This window comes from Eptatretus burgeri, chromosome 17, assembly GCF_056783735.1.
Source record: "Eptatretus burgeri isolate ZD-2024b chromosome 17, Ebu_testis_v1, whole genome shotgun sequence".
Lineage (NCBI taxonomy): Eukaryota > Metazoa > Chordata > Myxini > Myxiniformes > Myxinidae > Eptatretus > Eptatretus burgeri.
The window spans coordinates 46,478,749-46,501,748 of record NC_140977.1 but is presented as its reverse complement, the minus strand read 5'-3'; the positions used below and the strand labels follow the sequence as shown (position 1 = coordinate 46,501,748).

At 46.6% G+C, this 23,000-nt stretch overlaps 1 protein-coding gene across 3 annotated transcripts in view; it reads right to left on the bottom strand.

The window, feature by feature from the left end:
• The window catches only part of LOC147009972 (uncharacterized), a 37,582-nt gene extending 24,305 nt beyond the window's left edge, over nucleotides 1-13,277 (bottom strand). The window contains exons 1-5 of one of the 3 annotated variants that reach the window (XM_085863303.1): nucleotides 12,867-13,245; nucleotides 10,261-10,317; nucleotides 10,095-10,151; nucleotides 7,092-7,238; nucleotides 1,208-3,342 (exon numbers count right to left, since the gene is read on the bottom strand). In XM_085863303.1, the coding sequence (XP_085719429.1) occupies nucleotides 2,429-3,342; nucleotides 7,092-7,238; nucleotides 10,095-10,151; nucleotides 10,261-10,317; nucleotides 12,867-13,041 (1,350 nt within the window). In that variant the 5' untranslated portion in view covers nucleotides 13,042-13,245 and the 3' untranslated portion in view covers nucleotides 1,208-2,428. Of the gene's footprint in view, nucleotides 1-1,207; nucleotides 3,343-7,091; nucleotides 7,239-10,094; nucleotides 10,152-10,260; nucleotides 10,318-12,866 lie in introns of those variants that run through there. The other 2 variants (XM_085863304.1, XM_085863305.1) reach the window with 2 other exon arrangements.
• Nucleotides 13,278-23,000: the final 9,723 nt, after the last annotated feature.

The following is a 23,000-nucleotide window of genomic DNA, read 5'->3' as shown; positions in this document are numbered from 1 at the left end:
AATCCCACTGATCAGTTTCAACATTCTGAGAACAGAGTTACTAATGACGGTGGAATCAGTATCGGAATCCGAACTTGAACTACACTGTTTCTCTATGTAAACCGCAATTCAAGTCAAGGTGGCTTCCAGATTTGACGTCACTGGCGAAATCCAAAATCAACACGAGGGCATTTTTCGACACTGTAATTGGCAAAAAAAAAATTCAACTTTTTTTCCCCTTCAAATTAGACCGTTATCATTTTTGCGTTTGGGTTTCCCTTAAAGGATGAAAGCATTCCAACTCAGTCCTTGGAAAATGAACCGATAAAAGAACACTGATACTTTAGACCTTGAGAGAACCTCGTCTGGCCTTCTGATCGCCAAAGGAGGCCATGAAGAATGTGGCAAGAAGCCATGAAAATGATGACAAGATTGATTATGGATGAATTTGAGCTCCATTTAAAGTCATTATTTTCATGAAAAACAAAGTGTAAAAAAAAAAAAAAAATTGAATTGTAGAATGAGAAGTTTACGAGCAAAACCCGCAAGGAAGTTTGGACACTCCATGCTCGGAATTTTTCGGGGTTGTGAATGATTACTTGTCGGTTTATTTATCTATTGCTAATTAATAGCAGCTGCTTGCTTTCACATGGCCACATACAACAGTTCACATGTGTGCAATTACGGCATTTGTATTTCACATTTTCTTCAATACTTTTACATTCGTGCTCTTGTTGGAGAATGTTTTTTTGTTTCCTCAAAATAAAAGTTACATATGATACATTTGAATTATCATTGGTGTCAAATCCATGTTAATAAGTTCAGTCCGAGTCTTCGTGACGTCATGGATTTATTTGTATTTGTGCGCACTCACTCTGATGTGTTGCTTGTCTGAAAATGGTTGAACGTGTTCAACATCAGGTTTTTTGCGGGGGGTTTTTTTCCAACTAAAATGGCCGCCAGTCAGCCATCTTGCACCTGATCTCGAAAAAAATGACGTGCTTATGGAAGCCATCATTCCTTATATGTGTGCCAAGATCGGTAAATGCATGTCCAAGAAATGGTTGAGAACGGCTGCAAACATACGATTTACTTGTTTTAAGGGGAAAAAAAAAAAGAGATTAAATTAAAAATAAGAAAGAGTAACCCTACATTTAAAAATGTATCTGTCTGTTTTCTCCTGAAATTGTGAAGGGTTAGTTTCACAGGAATCAAACAACACTTCAACTCCATGATCAATCATAGCTATATGAACCTTTTAATGAAACTTCAAATATGATCAGGTCCTGAAGACATCTTTACAAATACAAAATTCCAAGAGCAGTCAAGAAAACATGTGCAGATCATGTTTCTTTAGATCAATAAAAATGTAAAAAAATATTTGCATCAAACAAAACAACATTTGTATGGTTTTTGCCTCATGTTGTTCATCACATCGCATCTTCAGATTATACGAGCAAAACATCACTGAGTGAAGAGGAGACTCATTGAAGATTGGACTGGCATCCCAGAGGTTGTAAAGTTTAAATTGTGCTGAAAGTAGTCCTATTCAGGATTTGAATTGTAATCTTGAGGAAGTCATCAGTTTCAGAACTGCAGCATCACCATTGGATTGTAGGTTTAATAATAATAATAAAAAAAAAACTGGCTCATGAACGAACACCAGCGGTCACAAATTGCCTGCCTCACCTGGTCTAGTTTGTGGTACATGTAATACAAATCCACTCACCATGGTTAACTCCTATTTCCCCCCTTGTTACATGAAGTCATTATGAACGACTTTTGGTCCTCTTCTCTCAGACTTACGATTTGACAAAAATAAAATTGCATGTGGCTTATTTATTGAAAGTAATTTTCAGATTGAAAAAAACAAATAATGATTTTTGAGAAATAATTTTGGTCATCAATTATATTGTTCTTTAAAATGGATGGATGTTCCTTTTTGTTTTATTTCCAATGAGTCTTTTGACAAACAGAGCATTTGAATGTCATCTCACTGGTGTTATAATGTACTCCATCTTACTCATGTGAAGAAGATGAAGAATTGAAAGTATTTTTTACAAACAGAAGAATCGTATGTCTTTTTGCCCACGTCAGTCATTTAGTGCATCTTCACATGAAATTATGAAGTCGTGAAATCATTTTTACAAATAGTGCAATGGAGTTTCTTCTCACCAACATTAATAATTTCATTTATATAATACGATGAACTCCTTGAGGCCTTTTTTTATAAACACAGCAATTGAGTCTTCACACCGGCGTTGATCATCTCGTGAATCTTCGGGAAACACGATGTTGAGAAAGTAATTTTACAAAAGGAGCAATCGGAAGTCTTATCTTTCTTTAGGTAGGCTGAACTCGAGAAGGGCTTTTTACAAATGGAGCAATCAAAAATATTTTCGTCAGTGGGAATCGTTTCATCCACATTCAGTTGAGACCTTTTTTCTTTTTAATCAAAGGAGCAATTGAAAGTGTTTGCATTTGTGGGAACCACCTCATCTTTCTTGAAACAAGATGAATTTGAGGTCTTTTTACAAAAGGGGGAATCAAAAAAAATTTGCTCGTGTGAATTCTTATGGTTCGACAGGTAAAAGCAACTCGAGAAGACCATTTTACAAACATAGCAACGGAATGTCTTTGCACCCGAGCAATCCTTCCTGTCCATGTGCAAACTAGATGAAGATGAGAAGGGGCTTTTACAAACAGAGCAATTGAAAGTCTTCTCGTCAATGGGAATAGTATCATCTCCATTCAGCCAAATCACATCTGAGGACTTTTTACAATAGGAGCAATTTGAAGTCTGCTCACCGGTATGATCCACCTCATCTTCTTTCAAGTAAGATGAACTTGAGAAGGCCTTTTTACAAACGGAGACATCACAAATGTTCCCGCCAGCGTGAGTCACTTTATGCTTCTGCAGGTGAGAGGAAGTCGAGAATATTTGGTCACAAATCGAGCACCGAAAAGTGTTTTCTTCCGAATGAATCTTCTGGTGAGTCTTCAAATATGTTGAATGTAAGAAAGCCTTTTGGCAAACTGAGCACTTGTACTGCTTCGGCTTCTTACTTGCATGTACAATCTTATGCATATCCAATTGTGATGAATGTGCAAAATCCTTTTCACAAACTGGACACTTGTAATGTTTCACATCTGGCTGAACCACCTTATGTGCTGTTAAGTGAGAATGATGTGGGAACACCTTTTTATAAACATGGCATTTGTACTGACTCTTTCGAACAGGACAGTGGTTGGACTTGTTCTCATCACATGAATTTTGAGAGTTGCCCTTGCTCCTCGTGTTGCATTTCAAAACAGCGTTATTGTAAGAAGACAACCAGTTTTCAACATCCTTCTCTTGTCCTTCTGTAATGACAATAAATAACTAAGTTTGTAGTGCACACAGCATCGTTCTTTTTCAGATCTAATCAGTAACAATCAATATTTCCATTGACAATTACACTTTCATGTGTGCATTAGAAACTGCAGATCGCAATGAAATTTAGACAAATTCTCCCACTCACATTTACAAATCAGAAACTTTTTGTGACTCCATGATGTCAAAATGTGAACTCTTAAGGATGACAAAGATCCCACGCAACACACCAAACAAATATTTTTTTCCAAATCAAATCCTTGTCATCATGTAAAAAGATAAACTACTCAAACATTTTATAAAATCTATTGTATGTTTTTTTATTATTATTATCCAAATGCACTTCAGAAAAGCTTTGTTTTCACAAACCTAACAATTTAGCAAAAGTAAAACGTGAACCAAAATGAAGTCGATGGCGAGACATTGAAAATCTCCATGCTTCCCACCTAAAGCAAAGTTGAAGATGCAAAAGTTCCACCAGGAACTCCCCACCCCTGTTTTAACCCCTGCGACCCTAAATCCCCCCTCATGAGGCACAAACCGAGGGTCAAACCCCCCTCCCCAAAAAAAAGTTACATATTTCATGCGTCCCCCAATGTCAATTGCAAATGCAAAGTTTCATTTTAAAATGTTTAAAAAGTGCCCGTCGTTTAATTTTTTGGTATTTGACCACTCCAGGGCCGGGGCCAAAATGTCACTGCTCTTGCAACTTCTTGCCATGTGGTGATAACAACTACCAAGTTTGGTGAATTTCTGCCAAACCATTTATGATGAGACAGCGTAATGGACTGACAGACAGACAGAAAAAGATGGAGCCGGTTACAATATCCCCATTTCTTTTTCAAAAAATGTGGGGTGAGAGGAAATAGTCATGTTTATCCTCCCCAAAAGTAAGTTAATGCAAATGAAGTTTCACAAATCATGCTTTTGTGAATACAGATCACAAGTGCAGCAATGCTTAAGTTTGCTCAAAAAGAGTACTTTATGAATCCTGAAAAAGGGAGCATTATGATCGTGCTCCCTTTTCTTAATGGATGGAGGGACATACTTAGGCCCCCACAAAATGAAATAGGAAAAAAAAAAAATTGCCACCATTTTTCATGTGGTTTATAGGACTTTTCATTGTCAATTAAAAGGTCAGGACAGTCTCCGTGGACATATCTCGGGAATTTGATAATTGGCATCCTCAATGGTTGTGCCAGACGAGGCTGCATCCGGACATGGCTCTATGACTTCCTCTACTCATCACATTGCTATCTCAGGATCCCTCTCCTCTCCTCTCATAGTGGAGGCTGCAGTGCCTCAGGACAGTGTCTTGGGCCCAGGCTTGTTCCTAATCTACAGAAATGACTGCAGAAAACTCCACAATAGATCACATGGTACCCCATCCCACAAACAGAAAAGCAGCAGCTGGGTTACTTTATGCTGATCTGGAATTGATTAGATGTTGATCTGAGAAGTAGATCAGGTCTTTCAACCCTGACAAATCATGATCTCACACTCAAATTCTTGAAGAATAGCCTAAATAAGGTGGAGAGGTGAAAGGTGAATCACTTGCACCTTAAAACAAGTTGCTTAGGGGAGATGGGGCTTGTTAGCATTGGTCGGCAGCTCATCTAGGAGAAGGAAACTCAATTGAAATCAGCTGCTGCCTTGCCATTCAAGTTTTGAAACCAAAAGCAAATAGTTTAATGGGATAAAGGCAGCAATCCTTCATAAATTAGGTGGCTGACATATTCATTAACCCATGAGCCACCCAAGGGCAAGGTGTACCACCTCATTTTAGCCTCCTGATTATGGTTATGTGAAGACATGGAAGTAGGTGGTGGACGGCCATGCAGGCGGATACAATCTTTATCACCCATGACGTACCAAAGTTTGTTCATGACATTAGAAAAATCTGTTCCAAGGGGATTTGCGGGGGGTTGACCCCCAAAATATGTATTTGCTTTCTTCTCCAAAACTACACATACAATTCCGATGAAACGTGACCACCATCTTCACCACCCGTGATGTACTAAAGTTTGTTCATGGCATTAAAAAAAAAAATCCATAGGTATTAACTTTCTTCTCCATTATATATTTTATGGGTCATCCATGCCTTTCAGTGGTTGCCTGATTGTCTTATCAAGCCACGACCAGGTGAGCACCCAGGGGTATTGCCCTTATGTTTAATATCTCTGTTAGGTTCTTTGTCATCATTCCTGTAGGTCCAGCTATCACTGGTACAACTTTGGCATTCTTCATCTTCCAGGATCTTCTCACTTCATTCTTGAGGTCTTGGTATTTGGTCATTTTCTTGATTTCTGCATTGTTTAGTCCAAAATCACTGTTATCAACTCCTCGATTAGCAATGCCTTCTTCTCTGTTTTTTTTGTACCCAAGTATATCTAGTCGAAACGTTTTTTTTTTCTTTTCTTTTTTTTTTTTTTTGTATACCTTGGTCGAGGCTCGTATGAGAGCTAACACACAACTCACAGCAAGGAGGCATGAGACAAGAGGGGCGGGAGTGGAAGGGACAAAACAGTGGGGAACAGACACATTAGGTGAACTGTGGAAGGGAGAGGGATGGGGATGGGACGGGGAACATGGCGAAGAGAAGATGGACATTTCAGGGACTTTCAGGAAGGAAAGCAGGAGAAATGAAGGAAGTGGGCTTGGGTGGATTATCGGGGGTAGAAAAGAACGAGGATTTGGATAGGGGAAGATAAGAGGTGGTGGTGAACAGCTGTTTTGAAAGCCTGGAGGGAAGAATGGGAAAGAATAGAGTGAGGAAGTTTATTCCAAAGGCGGGAAAAAAGAGGAATGAAAGAGTGAAGATGAGCAGTGATTCGTGATTTTGGTAGTTTTACCAGAAGGGGGTTGTTGGCGGACCTTGAGCGCCCTGTGGAAATGTGGTGGGGACAAATCGCAGAGAGAGCAGGGGGGCAAGGCTGGAGAGGAGTCGGTAGAAGACAGAAAGACCACCGACCAACCTGCGGTGATTTAGTGAGAGGCCCAAAGACTCAGCTTCATTGCGGGAGATGCCGATGATCTTAAATGCCCTGGTTTCGACAGCGTGAAGCTGAGAAAGGTGGGAGGCAGGAGCACCAGCCCAGACGGGAGAGCAGTACTCCATCAGGCTACGGACAAAATCAGGCTACGGACATCGAAACCATCAGGCTTTGGTTTCGATGCTCACGCTCGATGGGATCATTGGGTTGTACATGAGTCGTAGGTACTTCCATGTTTTCAGTGATTACTTTTGGTTCATGGTGCCACAATTTTTCAGGAACTGGGACATTAAAAGTTTTTGCAGATGTGCCAGCGGATTACATTAAAAACTCTATTGTGTTGTGTGTAGCACAGCTGTTCTGACATGAGTTTGTTCGGCCATTAAGCATAACATATCGTTCTCTTTACTAACCATATATAACTCTCTTTCTTACACACCATCCCTCCCTTGGGATAGCTCTCCCCACCCCCCCCCCCTTCCTAGCTCACCTTCCTCCTGCCTCCTCTCTTCCTCTATCTCCCTTCCCTCCCTCAACCTCCCCTCCTTAATACCCGTCAGCGATGCGACGGGTTGTATTTGCTAGTAAATAAATAAATAAGAGGATTCTTCCACAAATATGTGCAGTTACTCACACAATTACTGTTTTCAGGACACAAAAACAAATTGATGGTTTTACAAAACATTTCATTTTGTCAAAACATTATTGAACCGGCCTTAGAGTTACTACTTCAATGCTCTACTCACCATCTGCAGAAAGAGAAGTCTGACAAGGCTCTCGAATCACAAGAGTATCATCCGAAGTCCCTTGAGAAGTGGAGGAAGTGGTGACGGGAAGACACCCTGCCTCCAACGGAGACATTTCATCGAAACAATGTCCAATATTAGGTTGGTCTGTTGAACAAACAGGCAAACAGCAAATAAAGGTCAGACTAAGAGAGGGGAGGTCAGGTTACTGGAAAGGGAGGGAAGTTCAGGTTACACCAAATTGCCAATCCAACGATGATTTTCCCTGCGGGATGGTCAAGTTCTGTGAAACCAGTACTTTTCAATGAGATAATAGAATTGAGCAGCATGGGAAAAGAGACCAAAAGTGAAATGGCCTGTATGAGAAAAACTCCATTGTAAGACAAAGGCTACACAAACTGCACAGTAATACCTCACCGAGCACTCAACATGTGTTCCTGGAAGAGAGCACCAATCAAAAATGTGCTAATGCGGGGGGGGGGGGGGTCATTATACCATTACGTATATGGAGATGCGTTCCCAACAACGTTATTTCTTACGCATTATATATGAAAATATATATGGACTTCGTTGGAGTATCTTTAAATATATATATATATATATATATATATATATATATATATATATATATATATATATATATATATATATACATATATATATATATATATATATATCATGTGGAGTGTGACAAGCACTCCACCAATCCCCAATGGACACAGTCACACCAAAGCGTTGCCTCCAACACAGAGCCCTCGGCCTGATGACTGTCAAACAGACAAAGATTATATGGTCAGTTACCGGTCCTCGGAGAGATAAAAAATATTCTGCAAAAGTTGCTTCAAATGAATCCAAACTTTCGGGAAAATTATATACATTTTTTCAATCAGACCAAAAATTGAACCTGGGTCAAAAATTGAAAATTTAACCCAAAATTGAATAAGGCAACATACTCCTGCTTCGATCGCTCCCAAATTTATTTCTTTTTTGCTGTTAAGAAATATGCCGTGATATATTTGCTGTTAAGAAACATGATTTTGGAATCTCACAAGACAGTACATTTAATGGGCTTATGCTGTCTCCCTGTCTATCTGTTTGCCCACCACCCCCCCCACCCCCAAACACGGAAATTCTCCGTAAAAGTTACTTGAAATTAATCCAAACATTGTTTTATAATAACAACATTTTGACCAGAAAGTATGAACAAAAACATAAAATATTGTTATGGTTGTGGGGGTAGATTGAGGAATTTCAGAGCAAAGTTAGGATTGAATAGAGTTGCTGGGTCAGTGGATGTGTAGGAGACATCTCGATGTAAATTAAGTAGGGAAACGGTGAGCTTAAGTGTTACTTGTCACTATGGGGGGGGGGGGGGTGCTGTGTTAATTAGATAGGGATTAAGGCCAATTTCCCCTAGTATGTAATTGCCCCACGTGACCTTTTCCTATGTTTTTTTATTTTATTTCAAGACCGGCGATAAAAAGAGATTACGTCCTTAAAACAGCGACAACCAAGCTGCACGTCTAAGCAGGCAGAAAGCCCCGCCTCCAGGTGCGATGGCTGGCAAAACCACACCCTCGCAGTGGATGATGAATGGGCGTGACGTCCGAGAGCCGGCGGAAGAAAAGTGAGGTTTGGAGAGGACACAGTTGTGGGAGGACACGATCGAGTAAGGGGGGTCTCGATGGTTGGCTCCGTCTCGACACGACGAAATACAGCGACACAATTCTCGTGTCGTGCTGTGAATTTGCCCGCATGCTGGACAAGATGCTACTCAATGACTGTTTGGCTGAGCCATGAAGCGAGTACGTTTTATCTCAATGACTGTTCGCTCTTCTTCCGAGTGAAGCGGAAGAAAAGCGCGCCTCGCGGCCTTATCACAGGGCCTCAGAGATCGCCTCATCGTATGGTCGAGGAAGGTGGGCGATCGTTGTAAGTGAACCTGGTGCAAGAGAGGAACATTCGGCATATTCGTTCATGAGAAGAAGCCGCACGGCAGTTGGTGAGCCCTCGTGTTGAATACCGCCTCACGAATTACCTCACGTACGTTTCCCGCACAGAGAGCGGCTAGGCACCATTTTGGGCGCATCTTTCTGTGCAGGACTACGCGGCTCAACCCCAACGTTCAATAAAGACAATCTCTAGACAAAGCTAAGTGCCAGAATCAAGGGAGGATCTTCTTTTCTTTTACTTTCCCATTGTCTGTATTAAAGTCCATGTGGAGACGTCTCAAAATTAGCTCGAGTTATTTCACGTTGCGTTACCTCATACTTTGATTTGTTTTTATTATTACACTTTGAATTATTACCATTGTAAATATTTGATTGATTTTCATTAAACCCTCATATTTATTTAAGTTGCTTGTGTCCGTGTGTCTGTTATGGGTTTGAGTATAAACCCCATTGTGCTGTGCTTCCGTTTGCTCCGTCTGCGTCGCCCTTTTCTTCCCGTGCACGCGGGTCGTACAAGTTTTGAAACCAAAAGCAAATAGTTTAATGGGATAAAGGCAGCAATCCTTCATAAATTAGGTGGCTGACATATTCATTAACCCATGAGCCACCCAAGGGCAAGGTGTACCACCTCAAAAAATTATGCATTTGCCATAAAACAAATTTGAACACACTACCCCATTAGAACTTTGAGAACATTAATAATTTTAACAAATTACATGTTTTTCTAGTTAGGATAAGTTGGAATGGCTTGATGGCCGAGTAGCTCAAACGTTTTGCTTCACTTTAGTGTTTTGATCCCATGCGATTGCCCGTCGATCTCACAGGAAAAGACCTCAACTTCTGACATAGTAATGTTCACAAAACCACATTTTGATGTTCCAACTCCATACAGAGTAACTCTTTTGGTCAACCTCATCTCAACATGGATGGCTCAGGTTATCAGGATGCGTTTTGAGTTCCTATTTATTTGCCTTAATTTGCAAAAAAAAAAATGTTTTCAAGTATGTACAACATGATGAGGTTCTTACATGATGTTTAATGATAGAGATACCTTGAAAGGAACAATCGTCCGCACGCTCACTTTTCACCTCCACCTCGACATTAAAATCTGTAACAATATTAACCAAGTGTTAAACCAAACTCAACACAACCAATCGCGTAACTTCAATCATCCACTATCATCATGTTCAACTTGCACAATTATTTTAGATTCTTACCTTGTGAGAGAGAATCATCTGTAGGTTCAGGTTCCACCTTCACAACCACGATGGAACCTGCAGAGAAACAAAACATGTTTCAAACAAAGTACAAAGACACGTCGACAAAGGACAAACACTCACCGTCACATCATCTTCAACACTCCTGATATATATCGATAATAATAAATGTGCGTGTGCGTTTGTGTGTTTCTGCTCCATAACTCCAAAACCATGAAACCTCACAACCCCAAGTGTTGAGTGCACACTAAAGGAACTCTGAGGGAGTGCATGAATGAAAATTGGATGTTTGGGTAAATGTAAACACCCCTTTTTGAAGATAATTAATGGCTTACTTGCATGAAAGGCTTATCCTTGATCAGTCCAACCTCGCAGAGGTCTTGACTGTCATTTTGATTCGGCCTATTAAAAATATTCCTTGCCTTAGAAACACGATTGGAGAGATGAGTGTTTCCTATGAAGATTAAGGTAAGTGCTGTGTTTGTATCATCTATGTTTTGTTTATGTAATCACATGCGTGGTCATACTAAACCCCATATGAATATGTCTGGAAACCCTTATTTATTTATTTTTTTCAGTAAATTAACACTTTTGAAGCAGTTGGAAAAGTTGCTAAACTTAATTCTGCAGTTTAAATTTTTTAATTTGGCTCTGGTTCAGAGATTTTAGAGATATCGCATTTTAGATGTCATTAAATAAAGGCATGAACACCACCCCGTGAGTTGTGAGGGGAGAGGGTTTGGGAGTAGGTAAGCGTGAGGGGTGCGATGCAAGTCTGGAGGGAATAAGGGTGGGATGAGGGAGGGGTGGGAAGAGTGGGAGTCTGGTTGGTGGGGTGGGAGCAGTGGGAATCCGGTTGGTGGGGTGGGAGTCTGGTTGGTGGGGTCGGAGCAGTGGGAATCTGGTTGGTGGAGTGGGAGCAGTGGGAGTCCGGTTGGTGGGGTGGGAGCAGTGGGAGTCCGGTTGGTGGGGTGGGAGGAGTGGGAATCGGTTGGTGGGGTGGGAGCAGTGGGAATCCGGTTGGTAGGGTGGGAGCAGTGGGAATCTGGTTGGTGGGGTGCGACCAGTGAGAGTCTGGTTGGTGGGGTGGGAGGAGTGAGAGTCTGGTTGGTGGGGTGGGAGGAGTGAGAGTCTGGTTGGTGGGGTGGGAGGAGTGAGAGTCTGGTTGGTGGGGTGGGAGGAGTGAGAGTCTGGTTGGTGGGGTGGGACCAGTGAGAGTCTGGTTGGTGGGGTGGGAGGAGTGAGAGTCTGGTTGGTGGGGTGGGAGGAGTGAGAGTCTGGTTGGTGGGGTGGGAGGAGTGGGAGTCTGGTTGGTGGGATGGGAGGAGTGAGAGTCTGGTTGGTGGGGTGGGAGCAGTGGGAGTCTGGTTGGTGGGGTGGGAGGAGTGGGAGTCTGGTTGGTGGGATGGGAGGAGTGAGAGTCTGGTTGGTGGGGTGGGAGGAGTGAGAGTGTGGTTGGTGGGGTGGGAGCAGTGGGAGTCTGGTTGGTGGGATGGGAGGAGTGAGAGTCTGGTTGGTGGGGTGGGAGCAGTGGGAGTCTGGTTGGTGGGGTGGGAGCAGTGGGAATCTGGTTGGTGGGGTGGGACCAGTGGGAGTCTGGTTGGTGGGGTGGGAGGAGTGAGAGTCTGGTTGGTGGGGTGGGAGGAGTGAGAGTCTGGTTGGTGGGGTGGGAGGAGTGAGAGTCTGGTTGGTGGGGTGGGAGCAGTGGGAGTCTGGTTGGTGGGGTGGGAGCAGTGGGAATCTGGTTGGTGGGGTGGGACCAGTGGGAGTCTGGTTGGTGGGGTGGGAGGAGTGAGAGTCTGGTTGGTGGGGTGGGAGGAGTGAGAGTCTGGTTAGTGGGGTGGGAGGAGTGAGAGTCTGGTTGGTGGGGTGGGAGGAGTGAGAGTCTGGTTGGTGGGGTGGGAGGAGTGAGAGTCTGGTTGGTGGGGTGGGAGGAGTGAGAGTCTGGTTGGTGGGGTGGGAGGAGTGAGAGTCTGGTTGGTGGGGTGGGAGGAGTGAGAGTCTGGTTGGTGGGGTGGGACCAGTGGGAGTCTGGTTGGTGGGGTGGGACCAGTGGGAGTCTGGTTGGGGGGGTGGGAGCAGTGGGAGTCTGGTTGGTGGGGTGGGAGCAGTGGGAGTCTGGTTGGTGGGGTGGGAGCAGTGGGAGTCTGGTTGGTGGGGTGGGAGCAGTGGGAATCCGGTTGGTGGGGTGGGAGGAGTGGGAGTCTGGTTGGTGGAAGGACACAGACAAACGAGATGAGGGGGAGGGTGATGATTTAGAGGGGTTCGAAAGTGCCAATATAACACCAAGTAACACTTTCCTTGTACAAGATCACAACACGACCTCACGTATCAATATATAACATCACGTGATACATCTTCACCGGATTCCAGCCATTAGCGACAATTCCGGGTCTGTATAAACCACCTCCAGCTCTCTTGTACAAAGTCAATTAACAATGAAATGCGAACAAACGGAGAAGGAAAGAACATGAAGTTAATTAAATATTTATTATTAATGATAAACACGTGATCGGTTCTGAACCTCTTCACCATTCGCGGTGCTTTAACTTTCAAACATGAAAACACATCATGAGCATGACGCACGTTACAAAACCACCACGTACCTGGTCCTTCACCTGGTTCCAGGTCCGTCCCGTCCCCTCCATCATGAAGGTTCTGAACGTCCAGGATCCTGAACCCGCAGATCCCAACATTCCCTCCCGGACCCGCTCTGTTCCCTCCATCAGACCCCACATTGGAGTCCGACGAGCTCGTGGGGTCTCTGTTCATGATCTTCATTCAGCACGTGTTCGGTCGTCCTCACAAACTGAGCCTCGTGTAACACAAACACCTGTCTGAAAACAATAATCCTGGTTTACCCGAAAGCAGATTCGCTAAAGTTCAAAACACCGATTTCGACGGTCCGTCCATCATATCCCGATTAAATCTCAGCACGCGATGCGACCACCGATTCCAACCTATACACTGCTTCACACATTGTTTCTAAAGAACAACGTTTACGGTGCAGTGCGGGTCTGCAGGATAGCCGTGTGTGTGTGTGTGTGTGTGTATGTGTGTGTGTGTGTGTGTGTGTGTGTGTGTGTGTGTGTGTGTGTGTGTGTGTGTGTGTGTGTGTGTGTGTGTGTGCGTGCGTGCGTGTGTGCGTGTGTGCGTGCGTGCGTGCGCGCCATGGAACCACTCCATGGAAAAAATTGAAACTTGGCACCTGTCAAGTACTCCCTATGGGGAATAAGTGATTTTAATGACGTCATAGGTGCCTATGTTTGAGGGTCATTAAGGGATAAATTGGTCCACAGAAAAAAAAAAATTATGATGTCATCGGTCACGTGGTTCGGCAGATATACATATATATATATACATACATATTGTTGTGGTTGAGGAAATTCGCAAATCACCATTCAAGTCCCGTAGGTGAGATATCTCTGTAAGTACATGTGTAGTTAGCCCCAAACCCGTTGTTTAGAGGGAATAAATGTGATTCATTCGGGCTGCGACCTTTAAGATAGCCGTTTTCTGTTCTATCTCTATTTTGAACCAACCACGTCTCAACCGCCATCACACAACAACCACCAACCGCAACGCCGCTTCACAACAACAACAACGCCAACAGCCACGACCTTTACCTTCACAGCACACCATCCCGCAACCATCGCATCACCGCCGTTCCAAGCGTCACCGTGGCCAGGGACCGCCACTTTAGACCCTCCACCACCTTCGCCTCTCCTTCTGCGGCCACTCCCGCACCGCTTGTGGGCACTGAGCATCAGGCTGTCCTGGACTCGTACAGGGCGCGCGCCGAGCAGCGGGTGCAAAAAGCGGCCTTTCCGAGGAGAAGTCGGATCAGGAATGATACACGCCCACTTCTGATCCGTCTTTTCAGCAAGCACAGGGCGATTTGGCCCCACCTCCAGGCACGTCGGAGGAGAATCGACATATGCAAATTCGAGGATCAGGGGAGGTTCACGCCCACTTTTCCTCCGTCCAATGGGCGAGCGTGGCTCCGCCCCTGAGCTCATCCTGATCCGGAAATTTGCATATGGGTTCTCCTGCCGTACTATAAAGCGCCGAGCGCGGGCAAATTCAGTCAGTTTTGGGCTCGGGCGAGTTGGAGAGGTGTGGCGGCGGCGGAGTGTGGAAGCAGCAGTCAAGACGGGTCTGGAGGAGAGTCAGTCTGTCGGGGTTCGGAGTCTGTCGGGGAGCTGCAGAGAGGGGAAGCCGGGAGCGCGGTCGAGGTCGCAGTGGAGTCGCTCGTCGCGGGACCCAAGCAAGCCAGCTATCCTCTTTCCCCAGAGCATCAACAATTCACCCCTTTTTTCCCCCCGTGCTGAGATAATGCGGAAAGGGGGCCCCGTTCCCACCCCATTCCAAGCAGTGCCAACGAAACCCGCCGAGGAGCGCGGAGTCGGGGCACCGCCGCCAGATTTGTGGCTCATCACAAGACGGGTAGGCTCTGCCCGGTCTCGCGCCCACAGGCCCCGTCTGCCCCCTTGTCGTTGAAGGTGGCCCCTTTTCTTTTGCTTTTGAGAATATGTGTTGTCGGCGCCGTCTGTAAAGTAAAACTGTGTAAGTGTTGCCGTGTGCTCGCGTAGTCGGTAGTAGACCTGCATTGTTGTGCTTCTTTTGTTGCAATTGCTTTTGGTGCATAATTGTTGTTATTGTATATGTGTGCTTTCCGTGTGCCGCGAAATAAATGTGCCTCATGTTGAACTGTTTTTCCCGTTTCGCTTCGTCTTTTCTTTAATTGAATCCCCATCTTGCGTCACGTAAAGGGTTGGTAGTGGGCTTTATACGCCCGGTAATTAATCGGAACCGTCGAGGTCGACGGTGACACCGCTCGGTTATCCCGATAGTACGGAACGGGTCGCTTAAGTGGCCCGTGTCCGGAGTCGACCTGCGGTGAGGTGCGATCGCCCGGTCTACCCTCCGTGTGGGTACTTAGGTAGGTCGAATTTGGCGAACAACCCTATCCCACGCGGGGAGCCGATTGGCACGATCGTGGTGAGGCCGAAAGGCCCACCCGTGACGAGTTCCCGGCGTTAGTCCAAGAGGGTCATGACAGAATTGTCCGTCCGGTGGGCGATGTGCCGCGATTCGAGTTATGTGGCCGCTCGCACGCCGGCGGGAGCGAATTCACAACAATATATATATATATATATATATATATATATATATATATATATATATATATATATATATGTATATATATATATATCTATATATATATATATATATATATATATATATATATATATATATATATATATATATATATATATATATACATATATATACATATATATACATATATATACATATACATATACATATACATATATATACACATATATATACATATATATATATATATATATATATATATATATATATATATATATATATATATTGTTGTGGTTGACGAAATTCGCAAACCACCATTCAGGTCCCTTAGGTGAGATATCTCTGTAAGTATATGTGTAGTTAGGCCCAAACCCGTTGTTTAGAGGGAATAAATGTCATTCATGCGGGCTGCGACCCTTCTAGATAGCCGTTTTTCTTTTACTATCTTTATTTTGGACCAGCCGCCATTACTACCACCACCAACCACGTCTCAACAGCCATCACACAACAACCACCAACCGCAACGCCGCTTCACAACAACAGACACGACCTTTACCGTCACAACTCGCCCTCGCAACCATCGCATCACCGTCATTCCCACGCCGCTTGTGGGCACCGATACTGGACTCGTGCAGGGCGTGCACCGAGCAGGGGTGCAAAAGCGCCGGCCTTTCCGAAGAAAACGGGTCAAAAACGACTGACGCCCACTTCTGTTCCGTCCTATCGGTGAGCGTGGGGCGATTTGGCCCCGCCTCCAGGTACGTTGGAGTGTGGTCGCTATATGCAAATTCATGGATCAAAAAGCATTCACGCCCACTTTTCCTCGGTCCAATGGGGAGCCAGTTAGAGGTGAAGGGTCGGAGGTAAAGGGTCAAAGGTGAAGGAGCGAGGCCACGGGGGATATAAACGACCGCGTTCGTCAGTCAGGGGAGTTGTCGGTGGAGCTGGGAAGAAGTGGTAGTAGTCAGAGTGAAGGGGACGGAGCGGTGGAGAGGTGGCGGCGGCGAAGGCGGTCGAGGGGGTGCTCGTGTCGGAGTCGGGGAGCTGCGGAGGGAGAGGCCGGCGGCGCGACCGAGGTCGTGGTGGAGACGCTCGTCGCGGGACCCGAGACAGGGAGATATCCTCCTTCCCCCCGAGCATCAACAACCCCCTCCTGTTTCCCCCCGCGCTGAGATAGTGCGAGAAGGGGGCCCCGTCCCCACCCCATACCAGGCAGTCCCAGCGAGGCCCGCGGAGTCGGGGTGCCAGCGCCATTTCGCGGCTCATCACCAGACGGGTAGGCCCGACGCGGTCTCGGCCCCAGGCCCGCCTCATCCTTGAGGGTGGTCCTTTTCTTTTGCTTTGGGTATATGTGTTGTCGGCGCCGTCTGTGAAGTAAAACTGCATAAGTGTTGCCGTGTGCTCGCGTAGTCGGTAATAGATCTGCATTGTTGCATTTGCTTTTTGTGTAATATTGTGTTTCTTCTTCTTTTACATTTGCTTTTGGTGTAATTGTATATGTGTGCTTTCCGTTCATCGTGAAATAAATGTGCTTTATGTTGAACTGTTTTCCCGCTTCGCTTCGTCTTTTCCTCTATTGAATCTCCATCTTATTTCAAGTAAAGGGTTGGTCGTGGGCTAAAACGCCCGATAATTAATCGAACCGTCGAGGCCGACGATAACACCGCTCGGTTATCCCGATAGTACGGAACGGGTCGCTTAAAGTGGCCCGTATCCGAAGTCGACCTGCGGCGAGGTGCGATCGCCCGGTCTACCCTCCGTGTGGGTACTTAGGTAGGTCAAATTTGGCGAGCAACCCTATCCCACGCGGGGGGCCGATTGGCACGATCGTGGTGAGGCCGAAAGGTCCACCCGTGACTAGTTCTCGGCGTTAGTCCGAGAGGGTCACGACGGGATTGTCCGTCCGGTGGGCGACGTGCCGCGATTCGAGTTACGTGGCCGTTCGCACGCCGGCGGGCGCGAATCCGCAACAATATATATATATATATATATATATATATATATATATATATATATATATATATATATATATATATACATATATATACATATATATACATATATATACATATATATACATATATATATATATATATATATATATATATATTTATATATATATACATATACATATATATATACACATATATACATATATATATATATATATACATATATATATATATATATATATATATATATATATATATATATATATATATATATATATATATATATATATATATATATTTATAAGCCTGGTGTTGGCGCAGTGGTTAGGGCAGTGGCTTGGAACCCAAGAGGTCCTGAGTTCAAGCCCCGTTGGGACACTGAATTAATATATGTATGCATATAATATGTATATATATATATATATATATATATATATATATATATATATATATATATATATATATATATATATATATATATATATATATAAACCAAGTCGAAAACACCAGGGGGTTGACTCAGCCTGCCATCCTTCCGAGGTCGGCGAAATGAGCACCAGTTGTACTGGGCCTGGTGTATGCCCCTGTTAGAATAGGTGTACCATATCGCTGTGTGTCGTAAGAGGCGACCAGGGTTGCGTCAGGAAGGGCATCCGGCGTAAAAACCTATGCCAAATCATTATGCGGACAACAAAACGAATTTCCATACCGGATCGGTCGAGGCCCGGGTTACCAACGACCGCCACCGGTACCGGTGGTCAGCAGGGTACCAGTGGAAATTGTGCTACTGCTGGGCGAAGGAGGAGAAGGAGACGGGGAAGGCGAGTCCGGAGGCAGTGGGAGAGGGGGAAGGGTAGAAGTGTGGAGGTGAGATGCGGTGAGGGCGGACATGCGGGTGGTTGGAGTGTCAATGGAAGATGTGGAGGATAGAGCGAAATGGAGACGGTTGGTCCGCTGTGGCGACCCCGAACGGGAGCAAGCCGAAAGAGGAAGAAGATATATACACATATATACACATTTTTGTTCAGTATATATATATATATATATATATATATATATATATATATATATATATTCAGTATATATATATATATATATATATATATACACATATATATATATACACATATATATATATACACATATATATATATATTCCAGATTCGCAAACCACCATTCAGGTCCCTTAGGTGAGGTATCTCGGTAAGTGCATGTGTAGTTAGGCCCAAACCCGTTGTCTAGTGGGAATACATGTCATTTATACGTGCTGCGACTCTTCAGGATAGCCGTTTTTCTTTTACTATCTTTATTTTGGACCAATCGCCACCATCACAACCACAACAACCACCAACCACAACGCCGCTTCACCACAACCGCCATGACCTTTACCGTCGCAACTCGCCACCATCGCATCACCGTCATCTCGCGCCACTCATGGGCACCGATGCTGGACTCGTGTGGGGCGCACGTTGAACAGCGTGTACAAAACCACGGATTTTCTGCTTCAAAAACGGATCCAAAACGACACACGCCCACTTTTTGCCGTCCAATCGGTGAGCGAGGGGCGAATTGGCCCCGCCCCCAGGGCGATCGATATATGCAAATTTGTGGATCAAAAAGCCTTCACGCCCACTTTTTGTCGGGCCAATGGGGAGCGAGTTGAAAGGTCAAAGGGAGGGGGTCAAAGGCGAAGTTACGGGGGGATAAAAGGACGGTGTTCGTCAGTAAAAGGGTAGTAAGAAGTCGGAACGAGGAAGAAGGGAGTAGTAAGAAGTCGGAACGAGGAAGAAGGGAGTCGTAAAGGTCGGAACGAGGCGAAGGAGAGTCGGAACGGAGGGGACGAGCTGTGGAGAGGCGGCGAGTCGGACGAAGGGTGCTCGCGTCGTGCAGGGAGCTGCACCCCTGGGAGGCCGGCAGCGCGACCTGGCCGAGGTGGAGACGCTCGTCGCGCACATAATAAAGATCCTCTATACCCCGAGCATCAGCAACCCCCTCCTGTTCCCCCCCGCGCTGAGATAGTGCGACCAAGGGGGCCCCGTTCCCACCCCCCTGCAGGGCACTGTCCACGAGGCCCGCGGGTTGCGGGGCCATCGCCGCTCCGCGTCTCATCACCAGACGGGTAGGCCCGACCAGGTCTCGGCCCCAGGCCTACCTCATTCTTGAGGGTATTTCTTTTCCTTGGTTTTGGGTATGTGTTGTCGGCGCCGTCTGTGAAGTAAAATTGTATAAGTGTTGCCGTGTGCTCGGTAGTCGGAATTAGCTCTGCACTGTGTTTTCACTTTTGTGTTTGCTTTTTGTGTAAATGCAATTGTGTTTTTCTTTTCTGTGTGCTTTTGGTGGAATTGAAAATGTGTGCTTTCCGTTCATCGCGAATAAATGTGCTTTGTGTTGAACTGTTTCCCGCTTCGCTTCGTCATTTCCTTCATTGAATCCTCATCTTGCTTCACGTAAAGGGTTGGTAGTGGGCTGAATACGCCCGATAATTAATCGAACCGTCGAGGTCGACGATAACACCGCTCGGTTATTCTGATAGTACGGAACGGGTCGCTTAAGTGGCCCGTGTCCGAAGTCGACCTGCGGCGAGGTGCGATCGCCCGGTCTACCCTCCGCGTGGGTACTTAGGTAGGTCGAATTTGGCGAGCAACCCTATCCCACGCGGGGGCTGATTGGCTCGATCGCGGTGAGACCGAAAGGTCCACCCGTGACTGGTTCCCGGCGTTGGTCCGAGAGGGTCACGACTGGATTGTCCGTCCGGTGGGCGACGTGCCGCGATTCGAGTTACGTGGCCGTCAGCACGCCGGCGGGCGCGAAATCCGCAACACTGGTGTCAGGTCGTGGGATACAAATTCATCGCCCTCCTCGCGGCACTGGTATCGGAGAACAGGAAAACGGGCTCTCCTGTCTCCGGCTAAATTCACGGGAATCGGTCCAGGGGTGAGAGAAGCGACCCCCGATTCCCTCCAAATTACGAGCGAGCAAATTAACCCTTCACGAGAAGCAAGATGGCGTCTCAAGGCGAGCGGGAGCCGGGGGTATTAGAAATGGATGTAGAATGTGTAGGATCCATGGTCCAGGATGGAATCCCCGAGCAGGAAATGTTGATTGTGCAGGAACACGGACTCGCCCAACTGAACCCAGAGCCCGAAATGGGTGCGGCAGCGGCCGCGGTGTATGACACCCCCCCCTTCTCCACCAAAACCCTTCCCCAACCCCTGCCGAAACGGCTCAGCTGAGTGCATCCAACATGGCCCAGCTATGCGCCATGCTGGCGGCAATGAACACAAATGAATGAATGCGAAAATGATCGATGGATACAAATACAAACGAAATGAAAGGCATGAACAAACAAATGATCGAAAAAATGGATGCGAAAATGAAAAACGAAATGAAAGGCATGAACGAAAAGATGGATGCGAATACACAAAAAATGGGTGAAAAGATGGATACAAATACAAATGAAGTGAAAACGACGATGGATGCGAATACACAGCAAATGAGAAAAGAAATGAAAGAACTACGGGGTGAGACGCAGAACATGGGCCGATGCCTGCAGGCGGGCATGAAGGCCGTGAGCAGGGAACTTAAAATGGCGACTCCACGTGTCGGAACAAACGAGCTGCAAGGGGTGCAACGGCTGACAGGCCCGCGGTGGAGGCGGGTGAAAAAAATATCGTGGAACGTGTTGGGCGAGGGTCGTGACGATGACCGAAAGGGAAAAATTAAATGGGGAGACCAAAACGTGTGAGACGAGACACGAGGTGACGACAACAGAAATAATAGTTGAGACAAGGGAGGTAAAGGGTGAAGAGTTGGCAGAGACACGGGAGACAGAAAAAATAGAGGGAAGACTACACGATGAAGACGGGGTAAGTGACGCGCACGCACACACGGAGGTAGTGGAGGACAATGGGGGTGAGCTCGCGGAGCGTGTTGGGACCCAGTGCGAGCACCTGGATGGCCTCCTCCAGGAACGAGGGGAGGGAGTATGCCCCCTTGAGGCGAGTCACGACCAGGTGAGTTCGGTCGTGTTTTGCGAGGTTGAGGGGACGAGTGCTGTGGACGGGTGCACGGAGAGCTTGGGGGGTATAGAGGCCCCGGAGACCCTTGTGGGGACACGAATCCCCAGTATGGTTGTCCCTGTGTGTGTGGTGCAAGGCGTGAGTGCGTCCCCGTGTGTGGAAGCGACCCCGTGTGTGAGTGGTGTGGTGGCGATGGTGCCGGAGTGTGTGCTTCCCAGCGCACCGTGTGTGAGTGAGGCCGTGTGTGTGAGTGAAACGGCCAGTATGAGTGAGGCACCACGTGTGAGTGGTGTGGTGGCGATGGTGCCGGAGTACGTGCTTCCCAGCACGCCGTGTGTGGATGAGGCACCGCGGGTGAGTGCCCCCACGTGTGTGGATGAGGCACCGCGGTTAAGTGCCCCCGCGTGTATCGTGAGGCACGGTGTGTGGATGAGGCACAGCGGTTGAGTGCCCCCGCGTGTATGAGTGAGGGACGTTGTGTGGAAGAGACCGCGTGTGTGTGTCGCCGTGTGTATGAGTGAGGTACCGCGGGTGAGTGCCCCCGCGTGTATGAGTGAGGCACGGTGTGTGGATGAGGCACAGCGGTTGAGTGCCCTCGCGTGTGTGGGCGAGGCACCGCGGGTGAGTGCCCCCGCGCGAGTGAATGGAGCACCACGTGTGAGTAGTATGGTTTGTGTGAGTAGTGAGGCACGCGTGAGTGAACGGCCGAGTGCAAGGGAGACCGTGTGTGTGAGAGAGCGGTATGTGAGGGAGATGTCGGTTGGCATGCGGGAGCACGCAGCCGCGTCTCCCGGTGTGAGTTTAATGGTGTGGACTGTGTGCGTCGTAACACGCAGGTGTGCGTGGGTTGAATGGCGACGGAGACGGCGACAGAAGAAAGAAAGCCGAGTAGCGGCTGTAGTTGTTTCGAGGACCGTGCCGGGTTCGCCCAGCAGTGAGCACGCGGTTCGTGCTGTGCAACGCACGAGACCACCGCGTGCTCGCTTGCGAGAGTGAAGTCCCGGTCCGGAAACGCACGCGGTGGATTTGCCGATCCCGCGGACGGACAAAGTTTAGGCAGGTAAATGGATTTGGACCGGACGGGTTCTCCACGCGATCGTGCGTGTTAAGCTCCAACGGGCAAAGCACATGTGTTCGCGTGGGGAACCCCTCGAGACGTGTGGCTTGTGTTTTTTTTTTTTATGCGCACGATGACGTCATGGCTGCACGTGGGGTTGGAATCCGGCAGGAGGGGTATCTCTGCCGGATGGTAGCGTCCAAGGAGGGACGAGGAACACGTGCAGCTGCATGACGTCACGGGCAGGTGCAAAGTGCGCGAGCTCTGAGTTGCCGCGCAGGTGCTGGGCATGAAAAAAAAAAAAAAGGGAAAAACAAGCCTCACTTTCGGGTGCAAAGGATTCCTGGGCAAGGGGTGAAAGACCCCCTTACCTGGGCACAGGATGGAAACTAGTTAGGGGGAAGGGTTAGCTTAGTTAGACCGACTTCATGGGGCAGGGGTAAGTCCTCATGGAGTCCGTGGAATGGATTAGGTAGAGGGATTTAGTGAGCTTTAGGTTGGGAAATAAAATGAATTTTTGAGTTTGGAGACAGTGACTGACAGTGAGTGTGTAGAGGGGACGTAGTTTAGCTACGTAGTGTTAAAAGGAAC